At 42.5% G+C, this 14503-nt stretch overlaps 1 protein-coding gene across 2 annotated transcripts in view; it reads left to right on the top strand.

Moving 5' to 3' along the window:
* The window catches only part of kdm1a (lysine (K)-specific demethylase 1a), a 28786-nt gene extending 15485 nt beyond the window's left edge, over window positions 1-13301 (top strand). For both annotated transcript variants that reach the window (XM_083791359.1, XM_083791358.1), the window contains exons 11-22: window positions 1856-1873; window positions 2411-2553; window positions 3252-3342; window positions 3508-3642; window positions 5456-5529; window positions 6018-6129; window positions 6236-6368; window positions 6971-7158; window positions 8839-8953; window positions 9301-9428; window positions 11542-11688; window positions 12298-13301. In XM_083791359.1, the coding sequence (XP_083647485.1) occupies window positions 1856-1873; window positions 2411-2553; window positions 3252-3342; window positions 3508-3642; window positions 5456-5529; window positions 6018-6129; window positions 6236-6368; window positions 6971-7158; window positions 8839-8953; window positions 9301-9428; window positions 11542-11688; window positions 12298-12504 (1491 nt within the window). In that variant the 3' untranslated portion in view covers window positions 12505-13301. The remainder of the gene's footprint in view (window positions 1-1855; window positions 1874-2410; window positions 2554-3251; window positions 3343-3507; window positions 3643-5455; window positions 5530-6017; window positions 6130-6235; window positions 6369-6970; window positions 7159-8838; window positions 8954-9300; window positions 9429-11541; window positions 11689-12297) is intronic.
* The last annotated feature ends 1202 nt before the right edge of the window (window positions 13302-14503 follow it).

Below are 14503 nucleotides of genomic sequence, written 5' to 3'. Positions count from 1 at the left end.
TGGGGACGCCCTGGAACCATCTCCACAACCTCTGGGGTCCCAGACCCCATTTTGAGAACCTGTGCATTAAATTGTATGGTCTTTTGCCTCTTAACCGCTATCCCAGTAAGGTCAGGCTCCTCGGTGCATATTTTCATCAGACTTAAAGGAAAATTCCATGCTAGAAGGCTTTCTTACCTTTCTTACCTTTCTTTGTAGTCGTTACGTCCCCACCAAAGAGGTCCAGGTGTTTTTTTGTGCAAAAACTCCTTATTGGCTATTTCCACTACCATAAGCCCTCAATGAATTGCATTGAATTGAATGGTAATTGAATGGGGCTATGGGGTGTTGTGCTAATTCGCTTATTTCCATCGAAATAAGTAGTAAAGTGTGCCGCTTGGGATATTATTTACATTATGAAGAGAGGATATATACAAAAAACTAAAATAATTTTGAGCGATGGAAATAAGCGAATTAGCACAACACCCCATAGCCCCATTCAATGCAATTCATTTAGGGCTTATGGTAGGGGAAATAGCCAATAAGGAGCTTTTGCACAAAATAACACCTGGACCTCTTTGGTGGGGACGTAACAACTACAAAGAAAGGTAAGAAAGCCTTTTAGTATGGAATTCTCCTTTAGTATTTCACGCTCCAGCTATTGTTCATTTTCTTTGTGATTATTCTATCCAATTTTTACATTTATTATTATTATTATTTTTTTTACAAATCAAGTCCCATTTTTTTCTGCAAGCTTTTGAAAGTTTTTTTAAATGTTTCACCTTTAAACGGGCTGAAATTGTGATCTATTACTTAATGTTTATTGATTAAATCGATGAGTTTGAACTGTTGCACCCCTAGAGTCATTAACCAAGTTATTTTTAAAATACTGATTGAACCAGTTTTGGCTGATGCTCATCTAAAAACAAAGTCCTGTTTCTTCATTGCTTGGTAGGTGACAAGAGGCTAACAGTAACTGCAAGCCTGCATGTGATGTGTGTACTCCTTAGCTACTTTCAAATGTGTGTGGGAGCGGAAACTATCTGTTGAATGACTGCATTTGTTATGCTAGTTATATTGGTCCACCATTGGGGACAAATGGCTCTGCAATCAACTAACCACAAGTTAATGAAATGTCATGCTGCCAGCATAGCAGTGGCTTCATGCAACATATTTATCTAAGAGTATTTTAGCCGGATCCATTTGTTGTTTACATCCTTAATCAGACAGCGTTTACGCATAGTATAGGGAGATGTACCTCACAGTCACAGCACCTCAGTGCAATGTTAAACATGGTGTTTACGAATACGTAGACGAGAATGACCTCACACTCACAGCATATAAGTACAATGTTAAATGTTTCATGCAGTATAGAAGAGACTTGCCTCACATGAGTCTAGAGCTCTCCTTCAGACCCGTTGTCTGTCCCCAGGCAGAGACCTGGTGCTTGTTCTTTCCACATGTTACAAAAACAAAATGGAGGGTGGGTTCAGTTAACTGCTTGGTCTAGCGTGTCATCAACAACAGCTCTTGTACAGAACAGAAAGCGGATGTAGGCTAATGCCATTGGATTGGACATTAACAGTGTTTTTCTTCCTCGGTTTCTGTTCCGTCCGTCAGACGGCAGCAGCAGTAGATGTTTAGGTTCATATTCAGGCCATTCCCATTGAAGTTGGTTGGCCAACAGGGCTCTTTAAGCAGCCACATCATGTGTAACTGGTTTCCTCCTCCACAGGAAAAGGTGAATTAAATGTACATGTTTTTACTTTTATGTAAACCTGTTTGACGTTAAGGTCTTGCTTGCTTAATATGTTCTCTCTCTCTCCCCTTCCCTCTTGTCTTCTCAACCACTCCCGTGTCTTTTGAACTGCTAAAGGGTGAAAGATGCACAAGTGTATGTATTGGTTTACTTATGTACTCTATTTCTTATGTACTATATTCTTTAACTGTTTTTGGGTCATTAATTTCCCAAAACTTCACAAACGTTCTCTTATTTTCATTGCATAAATTGGCTATCAATTATGTAGAAGACTAAAGAGGAAACATACTGTATTCCTGTTAGTTTAGACTACAGTATATCTCTCTCATACCAAAGCAACCACTAACTGCTCACAATCTCTTAAAGGGAAAAACAACCAGAGGCTAAATTCACATATTTTATTCCGACAATCTTGGTGTCGATTTGTAGGTCTTTTAAAGTTGCATACAATTAGAAGCTTGTGGGTAGACATACTTTCAACGTCATTGGAATACCAAATGTGAATTCAGTCTTGGGGTTGGATTTTTTCTTTAATTGTAAGAAAATAATACTGTCTTCCAGAGCTGCTATCCCTGCATGGCCTTTGTATCTTAAGCATGATAATAAATGTAACTTGTCATCAAGATACAGACTCCATGTTGAGTGATTGTGCTTTGAATTGCCTATGTCCAGGTGCCCAAGGAGAAGGATGAGATGGTGGAGCAGGAGTTCAACAGGCTGTTGGAGGCCACCTCCTACCTCAGCCACCAGCTGGATTTTAACTTCCTCAATAACAAACCTGTTTCTCTGGGACAGGCTCTGGAGGTGGTCATACAGTGAGTGGCACACACACTTGCACTCACATTCCCTTAGACCAGCGGGTCCCCAAACATTTAACACCATAAAACTGCCATTACCCTTTTCACGCCATGCACCCCCTAGAGGGCGTTCACGCACTAACAAGGGGTGCACACACCACAGTTTGGGAGCCCCTGCCATAGGCCTCACTCACACCTTCGCATCTAGCATACAACATTGTTGGATGCTAGATGTAAACAAAGGGTAAGTGTCATGGCTGCCCCAATGCATTTCCAATGGAAGTCTCATGGTTTGACAACATTTTTGTTGTACGGCTTTCGGCTGTGTTTCGACTGCCCCCCTCCCCCTCAAACAACAAAAATGTTGTCAAACCATGTGACTCCCATTGGAAATGCATTGCGAGCTTGCATCAGTAAACAAGTCTCATGCATCAGCTATACATCAATCTGTTGTGACCGTGTGAGTCAGGCCTTAGGTTTCACTCACACCTGCACACCTGCACCTGCACAGTCGAAACACAGCCGCAAGCCGTACAACAATGTTGTGTCAAACCCACATCTAGCATCCAACAATGTTGTATGCTAGATGTGAATGTGTGAGTGAGGCCTTAGACAGCAACAACAACCCTGTCTGGGACAGAAGGTGATAAACCAGATGTGTACCAAAATAAACACAAAAGCACCAGAAAATATTTTCGCTTTGTTTTTGTTTTCAGGCTGCAAGAGAAACACGTCAAGGATGAGCAGATAGAACACTGGAAGAAGATTGTGAAGACTCAGGAGGACCTTAGAGAACTCCTCAACAAGGTATCATTCGGTGCTGTAATATTAGTTTGCGTCATAATGCATTATATGCTCAGTGGAATAGCACTGTTGCCTACTTTTTTCTACTTCTTTATAATGCATTTGCTGTTTGCAACACCACCATCATCACCATCACCTCTTTTGTCTCCCACTGTACTGTTTTAACAGATGGTGTCCACTAAGGAAAGGGTTAAGGAGCTCCACCAGCAGTATAAAGAGGCCAGCGAGGTCAAACCACCCAGAGATATCACAGCCGAGTTCCTGGTTAAGAGCAAGCACCGTGACCTCACTGCCCTCTGCAAAGTGAGCTCACTCTCACGACCACTGCATCTATCAAGTCTTGCTTTTCCTTGAGGTGTAGACACTGGGTGTAAGCACACTTGGGTGTCAAGGCGCGGCAAAAAGCAGCTCGTGGCAGGCGTCTCTTCTTAGTTTTTAGACAGCTGGTGGATGGAAATGAAGCTCCACCCATGAGGCAGAATGCCGCGCCAGATTCCCGGAAACGCTTGCCCCCGCGGCAAATGGAAGCCACGCGTGAGCTTAATTTTCCATCCACCAGCTGTTTAAAAACCAGGAAGAGCGGATTTTGGCATCTTCGTGACGCTAAAGTGTCGCCTGCACTGACTGTCACCTTAGGCTCTAATTAACTAGTGGGCTAGACGGGTTCCCAGGGGTAGGAGATCTGGAGGGATAGAGTGAATCATGTCTAATAATAAAAGAGGACGGTTAAGAAAACTGAAGAAATGAAGAGAAGGAACATCATAGGAAGTTATATTTGGTTGTTAAGAGATACATTGAGTCTGAGATGTAGGAAAACCAGAATATCCTTAAGCTATCCTCAAGCTGCAAGCAGTTACCTGGACACATTAGGTTGATAGCTTTCAGGTGGTGGTTATTTGTTTTTCCAAAACTTAATTCCTGCACAACTGGGTGATAAAGCTATTTCCTCCATGTCCCTCTTTTTTATTTTGCCTTTTATTAATGTTTGTTCAAATTGGACTAATTCTTTCCAATTTCACTAATGCAAACAGTACTTACCGGCAATCTTTCACAGCACAGCTATCTATATGGCTGTATTTGAAAATGCCTACCACACTATTTTATAAAATATTCAATGTCATTCACTGGTTAAAAAATGGGGGGGGGGGGACAGGAAATTCTTAGCAAAGGTGCAAGAATGTCGAAGAACTATTAGCTGGTAAATGCAATGCCCAGGAGTTCTGGGAGGAAATCTCATGCAATTAATGCCATGCCATTTTTATTCTCTCTAAACCAGACAGGCTGTGTTTAAGCAGTTTAAACTGGATGTATTATTAGATGGAATGAGGCGGCTGTTCTATTCTTGGTGTAGAAGATTAGTCGCCCCTTCTAGTTGGACGTGTATATTTTAGAAGGTGGTTTTAGTCGGTTTAAACACAGCTGGTGTCTGGCCTGAAGTTGTCCTGTTACCCATCTGCCATCTGAGAAACCACTTCAAGGCTTGAATCACTGTCTGACTGTCTTTCTGTCTGGAGCTCTACAAGCCACTCACGCACTCCTATAGCAACACATGCAGTACATTTCCCTTTCATTCATGCTTTTGTTAGCGTCTGTCGTCTCGTGTGTGTGAGAGAGAGTGTTTATGTGTGTGCACTGTGCATAAAAGGTTGGCTTATTATATCCGGGTCCAGCTAGGAGCTGCTTTGGTGGGATATTTTCCATTGTTGTCATTCAGCCATCTTTAATTGTTTAGCCAAGTCAGCTTGCCCAGCCCTGGAGCTTGGTGAGGTCAGTCAGTGCGTCTCAGCTGCTTTGTAGATGGTGTTATTAAGAGCAGCTGGTAGGTGGTGGACCCATGAACAGGGTGAGTCGGCCCTTTTCCGATTTCAACCAGATCATAGCGGGTACAAATTCACACACACACATATACATGTGCCGACTTGTACGTTTATGTATTTTATTCTCACTACCTCGCTAAAGACCGGAACCCTTGCTGGTAAATTGAGAGGTCTATCTGTCGTAGTGTGAGATTTGTGTTGGTTCATGTTTAAAATAATTAAGAGAGACACTTGAAGCTTGTGCTGTGCCATCATCACTGCCATGTGTTGATGCTTGCTGTCTCTCTATCCATGTGTAGGAGTACGATGAGCTGGCGGAGTTGCAGGTCAAACTGGAGGAGAAACTGCAGGAGCTAGAGGCCAACCCGCCCAGGTAACACCTACTACTGTCCACCCACCCAAATCCAGAGTATTAATTTAACTCTGGAAGTGTACAATTGTGTTTTCTCTCTCCGTTACAAATGGATAAATTGTACATTGTGGTTGTTAATATGTATTTTCACTGCCATTGTCTTTTTTTGTTATTGATATGGCACTTAGGCAGCACTTGTCAACCAATAGGTGTCCTACCTGACATGGTCTAAATTTCTCAATGGAATTGTAGGCAGACCACCACCAACTACTGAAGATGTGTTATTGATATTGTAGTAATATACTCCATCATACAGAGTGGTTTAAACTTTTTATTCATCAACAATTTCAACATTAACATAAGTTCCGGATTGCAGCTTTAAAATGAGACATATCTTGCTCGTCTGCCCCTAGCCTTCCCCAAGACCTGTCCCTATGTTGTGTAATCGTAGCCGTCGGTATGAATTAAACCAACTCTCCCCCTCCCTCCCTCTCTCCCTCTCCACACAGTGACGTGTACCTGTCATCCAGAGACAGACAGATCCTAGACTGGCACTTTGCCAACCTTGAGTTTGCCAATGCTACGCCCCTCTCCACCCTGTCTCTCAAGCACTGGGATCAGGTGAAGAATTTCCCTGCAGATTATTTCTGCTAGTAACCATTCATGTTATAGTCGGCGACCGCCTGTAATTTCCTGTTGTTAAAATAAGAATTGTCCTGTTATGTAGGATGACGACTTCGAGTTCACTGGCAGCCACCTGACAGTAAGAAACGGTTACTCCTGTGTGCCTGTGGCCCTGGCGGATGGCTTAGACATTAAACTAAACACGGCAGTTCGACAGGTCCGGTACACAGCATCTGGTATGTACAGCACAATACTTCAAATTCAATTTGTCTTTTTGATACAGTAACCTCACACAAAAACACATTACTGGGAACTCCCCGCCTCCCCAGAGGGGTAGGGGTTAGAATCTGCGACGGTGGCTCTGGCTTGGCCAAGCGTCTATATGAGCACAATGGGCTCTATGCCTACAGAATAACTCTTCCTACTTATGGGCCCACTCCTACTTCCTTCACAGGTGTTACCGACGATACTAATTAAGGCTATAGACCTGTACAGGGCCATTTGGAACCCACTCTAGGACACACTCAGCGGTAACACCTGTGAAGGAAGTAGGGAAGTGGCTCAAGTTCTTTCCAAAATGGCGTGTATGTATGGAGTCCATTGGACATGAGGAAAGCCGGGCAGGGAGGGCCAGTAGGGGTCAGCGGTGACAAGAGTACACAAGTTTGTGGGGTTATTCTGGAATAGCATAATGAATACATTTGGAGCAAAAGCAAAGGAGATAATGGCATGCCCCCGCACACACAAATCATTACTACATTTGATACTGTCACTGTGTGTGTGTGGCAGAGATGTATGCATGTGTATAATCAAGCTGTCTACCTGTCCATTTCGCCAGGCTGTGAGGTGATAGCGGTCAATACTCGCTCCACCACCCAGACCTTCATTTACAAGTGTGATGCTGTGCTGTGCACCCTACCCCTGGGTGTGATGAAACAACAACCACCAGCAGTGCAGTTTGTCCCTCCTCTGCCTGAATGGAAGACAGCTGCAATACAGAGGATGGGCTTTGGCAACCTTAACAAGGTTTGACATAATACCGTGACCCGGACAGTTTATTTTTCATTACAAAATATTGGTGTGACTTACGTGTTGGTTCTTTGGGGAGTCAGTGCTGCAGTGTCCTTGTGCTTGCAACCTGACCTTCAAACTGCGAGTGGGCTTTTGAAATAGATATGGTTAAGACTGCGGTAAAAGAAAGGCAGTCAGCATACATATGCTGAACTGCTGTCCCCTGCAGTTTTATAGCCCGTTTCCCCATCAGGCTATGATGTTTGCATTTGTTAACTCAGCATCCCTGCTGGATTCAATAGACACACACAGCTAAAAATCTGAACAGGTGTTTTTAGTGTCCCGCTCAGTGAACTAGGTGCCCCCCTCCTTCCTACAAATTGCCTTTAGTAAAGATGTTTTTCACCCTGCTTTACTTGTCGACTGAGATTAGGATGGAGGGATGGACAGAGGGGTGGAAGAGGTTGGATGGTGAGAGTGATTGCTACTGAGAGGCTGTTGGCGTGTGGATGGAAGGTCTGTTTTTTTTCTCCACTGTGTTAGTTATTGGAACAGGGCCCTGGCACTCTCTCAGCAACCCACCACGTCTCTCTCTATCTCTCTCTCTGCTCAACATCATTGTGCTGCAGTATAGTTCCTAATTCTGCTGCAGCACTGAGGAGAATGCGGCACTATTATGCAATGGGACCAGAATGCACCATTCTGTCGCCACCAGAGGGGGCTCTTCCTCAGACTCTCACTCACTTTAATTCAGTGAGTGAGAATTTGACATAAGAGTTCTTTGTAGAGTTATAGTAGTATACAGAATAACTGTTAAAGTATCATTGTTGCTCTCATGTCCATTCTCTATCGCTACCAGCTATACAGTGGTGTATATGGAAAGCTGATAAAGGAAATATATGAACCAGTATGCTGTTGAACTTTGACTGCAGCCGGTCATATAACAGTAGTGTTGATTTTGACAGCAAATTTTGATTTAGTCATAGTCTTTTGAATACATTTTAATTTAGTTTTAGTCACATTTTACTCAACTGAAATGTTTTAGTGTTAGTCTAGTGTTAGTCTTCTAAATATCACAAGATTTTAGTCAACTAAATCTACAGTTGATTTAGTCAACTAAAATGTATTTTGCCAGGCCTTGATGGCGTCGTAACGACTGATTTTATCCTTGGTTGCATGCTGACAATAGCTCTACAAGCTCACAACGAGTCGCTCTGCACAAGTTCTCTCTTCTCCACTAGTCCCTCCTTAACATTGTAGTCTAGTTTTCTTTGGTTAACGAACTTGTCAATATATTTAAGTCATAGTTTTAGTTATCATAGCTTAGTTCTTATTTCGTTTTATTCCGTTTTCCTCAGTGAAAAAAGGTACCTCGTCATAGTTTTAGACGATGACATCAACACTAGGTAACACGTTCCTTCCAGGAGAAGGAGAAGTTTGTAGCTCCCACAGGAATTAGCGGTATAAGAATTTCGTTTCGTCAGGTGTATATATATATATATATGTATATAAGGGGTCGAAACGTTGTAATTCTTATACCTCTAATAACATTCCTGTGGGAGCTACAAACGGTGTGTGGACTTCTCCTTCTCCTGTACGTATCTTTTTGTTCAGCACCTGAAAGCTTTTTGTAGATGTGCGTACTTTCCTCTGGATTCCGTTCTAATGCGTTCCTTCCTCCCTGGCTGCCTCTAGGTGGTGCTGTGTTTTGACCGTGTGTTCTGGGACCCCAGTGTTAACCTGTTTGGTCATGTGGGCTCCACTACAGCCAGCCGGGGGGAGCTGTTCCTCTTCTGGAACCTCTACAAAGGTAGAATACATTCGTTTGTTATTATATATTATTATTGCATTATTTTTCCATGCACTTTTAAAAGGGGATCTTTTCAATTTAAATGGGGACCAGTTATGACAAATCAAAGCCCAATTTGTTTAATCTTACAAGAGTTGAATATTTATTTTGTAACATTTTGATGTGGCATATTGTCATTTGACTTAACATTTTAATGTAAGATGCAACGTTAGGGACTTTAAATCAATCCAATAATCCTCTTGATGTTGCGTTGTGATACCTCCCTCTTGGGTAACTGAACCATCGGAACTAGTTGTTCTAGCTGTCAACTGTACTCATTAAATCATTGTTTGTGCCTGGTCATGCAGCACCCATCTTGCTGGCACTGATGGCTGGCGAGGCCGCTGGCATCATGGAAAACATCAGTGATGATGTCATAGTTGGACGCTGCCTGGCCATCCTCAAAGGAATCTTTGGAAGCAGTGCCGTACCTCAGGTGTGTGTATGAAGATTAAAGGCTTGAGTACCAGTAGTTGACTGGGTAATGCATGCATTGACCACATAAATCCACTATTCCTGGTTTGGTTCCAACTGGAGATCTGTGTTGCATGTCCTCTCTGCCCGTGGCCCTAAATCTAAATAAAGAAAAACTACCTAAGAAAATACCTAAATAACTGCTGTCAAAATGTCTTTCACAACAACAAAATAATAATAAGATTATCATCAAGCACTGCTTGCCATTCACATGATAACGCGGCTGACGCCTGTAGTTCTGACTACTTTCTGGACAACAAACAACTATCCTATAATAAACATGGCCTTGCTTGCCAATGCTTTGGAGACAGTTTTGATCATCTCCCAATGTAGGAATGACTGCTGTAAAGCGCTTTGAGTGCTTAGAAAAGTGCTATTAACACCCTGAGCGGCAAGGACGGAGTTCTCCGTTCTATCAATTAGTAACGCCCAGCACTCAGGACGGAGATTATTGATATCAAAACCCATCGCAAGGCATGAGGTCAGTCCGCTGCCCCCCCAGGTTGTCAGAGGAGGTGTAGCCCAGGATTACATTAGATAATTGACACTGGGTGAAAAAATGGGTTACAAAATCATGGGATAAAAAAAATAATTACTGTATATTTCTTTTTAAAGAAGGCTGGGAGCGTCTGTTGCGCAACATTCAATGTTATTTTCCGGTGGGACGTCATCAAAAATGTCTCCCCCCCCCCCCCCCCCCATTTTTGCGGATGAGATAAAAAATCTTTAAACGTGAATAGCTAAATCATTCCGTCCAATTCTAAGCAAAGATTATGTGTTAGACGGCCCATCGCGGTCCCGTCGCTAGTCGCGTTACAATTAATCATACCTCCCTTTGTTGTCGAGTGTTTTGGCTACATCAAGATACTTCAGCTCTGATTTAATGGATTAAATAACCCTGGGCATTCGGGGTGTTAAAAGAAAATGCAAACCATTATTTCATTAAATAGCCTAACCCATAATTCAAGGTCCTCACTCACATTATGAAGTATTACAAATTCGGTTTGATTTGAGGTCATATTAGTCTCACACTGTATGTTTGCTATTATGAGTAGTTTAGTTGGCAGTTGCTAGCCAAGTATTCAATTATCTCAGCAATGTCAAAATGACTGTCATAGCAAAGCTATACTTTGCCCAGTCAACTGAACTGAGAAGTTCAGAAGTTGCAGAGAAGTGCTAATGTCATGGATTGGAGCCAGCAAATGGACATTTGCTAAACTCATTCAGTATTATACACTCAAACACCAAACTACTTACTCAACGTAATGTAACTAAAATGTTGGATGGTAAAACTAATGTTTTACTTGTGCCAAAAGCGTTGATCATTTACTGTTTTTGCTCACTGCTGCATAAATTGCTGTGGGCCTGCTGGGGCTATGGCAGTTACAGTACAGGCCTAGAGTCATACAGTAGGTTCCGTTTTCTCCTGATATCTAAATTTAGAATGATTATTAAACTTGAGCCAAAAATATGTGTGCATTATATGGTTTTGTTACAAACCATCAAGCCAATCAAAAACAAGTATTCATCCAGACCATGGAATGAGCGATGTTAAAAGTTCAGTTAAAATACCACTGCACACCCTAAAGCATTGGAATTCTCAAAAACAAACAGGCCATGTCATAGTAAGAGTGCATGTGTCTCAGAGAGGACAGCTAGTGATGTGTGTGGGTTTAAATGACCTTCCCCTATAAGTGCTCCCTACACACTGGGTCAATGATGTGAAGTTGAGCATGAAGGGTTGCACGGTGGCTTTCAGTTTTAAGCTCCATCATTGGGATTTTTCTATGGTCCTTCCAATTCTTTGACGGGAATGTGAAATTACTTCCTGAATTGACCTAACCAACACAGCTTCACACAACAAGTTTATGTGAAAGGCGCTCATATTTGGAGTGGTATCCCAAACCACCAGTCATTATAAATCATTCAGTATGGTCTCATATGGGAGAAAATCATATGTATGGTGGCCAGCATTGGAACTGTTTACCGTTCGACTGTTTACTGGTCTTTCTAATACCAGCATGGAAACTCATAACAACTCTCGTTGTTATGCTTTTTGTTTGTCGTCATGGCAGCCCAAGGAGACGGTGGTGACGCGTTGGCGTGCCGACCCCTGGGCAAGGGGCTCCTACTCATATGTGGCAGCAGGTTCTTCAGGCAATGACTATGACCTCATGGCTCAGCCCATCACCCCTGGCCCAACCATACCAGGAGCCTCCCAGGTAACATGTGTAAATAACCACAGTCTGTGTTATGCCTAGAAGATGTCCCGTGGGGGTGGGGGGATCTATGTGCCGCTTTGTGTGTGGGTCAAAATGTGAATGTGTGGTGTGAGAAAGAGGGAGAAGGCATCCAAGCCAGCCCACAATATTCAATCAGACCAAGGCAAGACCAGCTTGTTCCCAACACGGATGTTTTTTGGCTCTTTTGAAGCTGGCATGTTGATTGATGTGATGTGAACAAGTCTATATTTATATGTTTGGCGATGATTTTTCTGCCACACAATTTTCTTCATTCCTCTTCATTTTGTTTTATTATTTCCGCCTCCTTTGCCTATGAGAAGTCGCCGTTTCTTTCCGTTATCATCAGAACAGATAGTGACTTTATAAACCCATTACAACCGGAAAAGCATCCGTGTCAATTTAGATTTTAAATCTGCTATTTTTGAACAATTTTGAAAAATCTTGAATACTTCTGGTCTGGTCACTGGCTCAAAACATTTTCAGATGGTGTTCCGCGGCGCAACACGCACACAACTACTGGTTTAGAATGCATTTGAAGAATCGGCCTCAGGTCTTGATTGGTTAACGCAGTCTTTCTCCCATCCACAGCCCGTCCCTCGTCTGTTCTTCGCTGGCGAGCACACCATCAGGAATTATCCAGCCACAGTACACGGTGCCTTGCTCAGCGGGCTCCGAGAAGCGGGTCGCATCGCCGACCAGTTCCTGGGTGCCATGTACACACTCCCGAGACAGGCCACACCCACTACCGCCAACAACAACCCTCAGCAGCAGGCAGCGCCCACTGCTGCTGTTTAGGTTTAAGCTACCTCTGCCACCCTGTCCTTCTCCTCAAACCATTAGATCTTACCGTGTCAGTCTGTGAGGAAGCATAGACATTTTGCCTGAATGCTGTTTACATGTCTGTTTGGGGACATTCTCGGAAGCCCTCGAGAGCATTTGTCACCATCCCGTTCGCCCTGTCCCAATGAAAAGATGTGTTGGAGGATCAAATGTTTGACTTGCAGTATGGTCATAATTTCTGTTCAGATGACAGAATATACCACGAGACATTAATTTCAACTTCAGTAGCATTATTTATAAATATGACCAGTACAGTACAAATGAGTATATTTAGTGTTGGATTGCAGAGCATAAGTAATAATAATAAAGTGTGTGCCCTCATCTGAGCATTAGTGCTATATAGACTATGGAACACACAATCAACCCCACATAAGACAAATGATAGAACTCAGTAGCACTGTCTCCACTCCACTGAAATTCTAATTTTATTTTTATATATAGATGCTTGCCTCTGCAATGTTGTTATAAATGGCATTGTCTTGGCTGTCTTAAGTCTGAATATTATGTATGGTAGTTGTGTTATATGCTCCCTCCATAAATATCATTTTTTGTTCATTTTGGTTGCAATGCATAGTGAAAATAGTGATACTTTGTGTTAAATGTTAAAAGAAAAAAAAAAACACTTGGAAAAGATATGTGAATGTTTTTGTTACTATAGCAGCTCGTTTGAAGTCTATTTTATTCCTGTTTTCATTATGAATACTTTTTTTATATTGTCGATTTTTGGTTATTAAAAGAATGGAAGAACTGCCTTTGTCATCAGGGTGATGATCCCTTCTCATGTGATTTTGGCAATTAGACTTCTGTATCCACCAAGCTAATGAGAGATTATTTCATAATCTACTAAAGGTATGGTAAAGTTCCAATAGTTAGATATGGCATTGACCCTTATATCTGTTCAAGCTTTGCACAGCCGGCATGTAAATAGGCTGTCTTACTGGACTTGAACAGAAGAGTTACTTCCTGCCCTATCACCCCCCTTGTGATATGGGGTTACTTCTGTGTAGTGCTTGCATGCACCAAAGTAGCTCCTCTTCTGACCTCTCTCTGACCCTCCTCATCACAGAGCCTGTGTTCCTGCTGTGTGTGTGGTGAGGGACCCTGGCAGCAGCCCTGCAAAGTGGGGGATCTGATGAATGAGGAGAGGGATCAGACCGGTCAGCTATGAGCCATGAGCTTTCTGCTGAATTGTATTTCAGGGCTCTTTGCCCCACAATTTTCCATGAATTCTCAGGCCCTAAACCTTTGTTTTCTTTCCAGACCTGTGGTTATTATCGTGCCCAAATCGGGGGGGTTCTAACAACAGCCAGTTTCAGCTAGGATTTAGTATGTAGGGAACGTGTGTGTATGCTATAGTGTATATACAAAATAAACTTTTGTATATAAATGTTACTCTTCAGTAAAACCTAAGTTATACTTGTGCAATGTGCTGTGAGTTTGAAGATATGCTAGCGACGAGAGACACATCACACAATGGAGTATAAATTAAGCATAAGCGAGACAGCAAGAGAATTAAAGACAAAAAAGGCCTTTGGGTTGGGAAGCTAAAGCATGTCTGAGCACATCTCCAACGGCCATATGATTCACAGAGAAAAGTACAGACGCCACAGGTGTGGGGTGGAATGTATTCACACGTTCATGCACTTGCACACATATGTACTCCTCCCACATGCCGTTATGCATAATCTGGACATGATCCATTAATATGACATGACAGATCAGTCTGTCATTGTCTTGAAGTGGCTTTTCAATAGATCACTCAGAGATTTAATAGTCTGCTGATGGGATATATAGATTAAGATAGATGTCCAAATGAGATAAAAAAGAATCATGTGTGCTCGTTCTGTGCTTGCTTTTAGAAAATGGACAGACAAAAGACCAATAAATCCCCTGTCTCCCTTCCCTCTGGGTATAGTTGTTAACAATCAAAATTATTACCCTTGAGGGTTTCTGA

Source organism: Protomyctophum parallelum (assembly GCF_964188405.1).
Source record: "Protomyctophum parallelum genome assembly, chromosome: 20".
In the NCBI taxonomy this organism is placed as follows: Eukaryota; Metazoa; Chordata; class Actinopteri; order Myctophiformes; family Myctophidae; genus Protomyctophum; species Protomyctophum parallelum.
The sequence above is the reverse complement of the archived record's forward strand: the minus strand, read 5'-3'. Positions and strand labels throughout refer to the sequence as shown.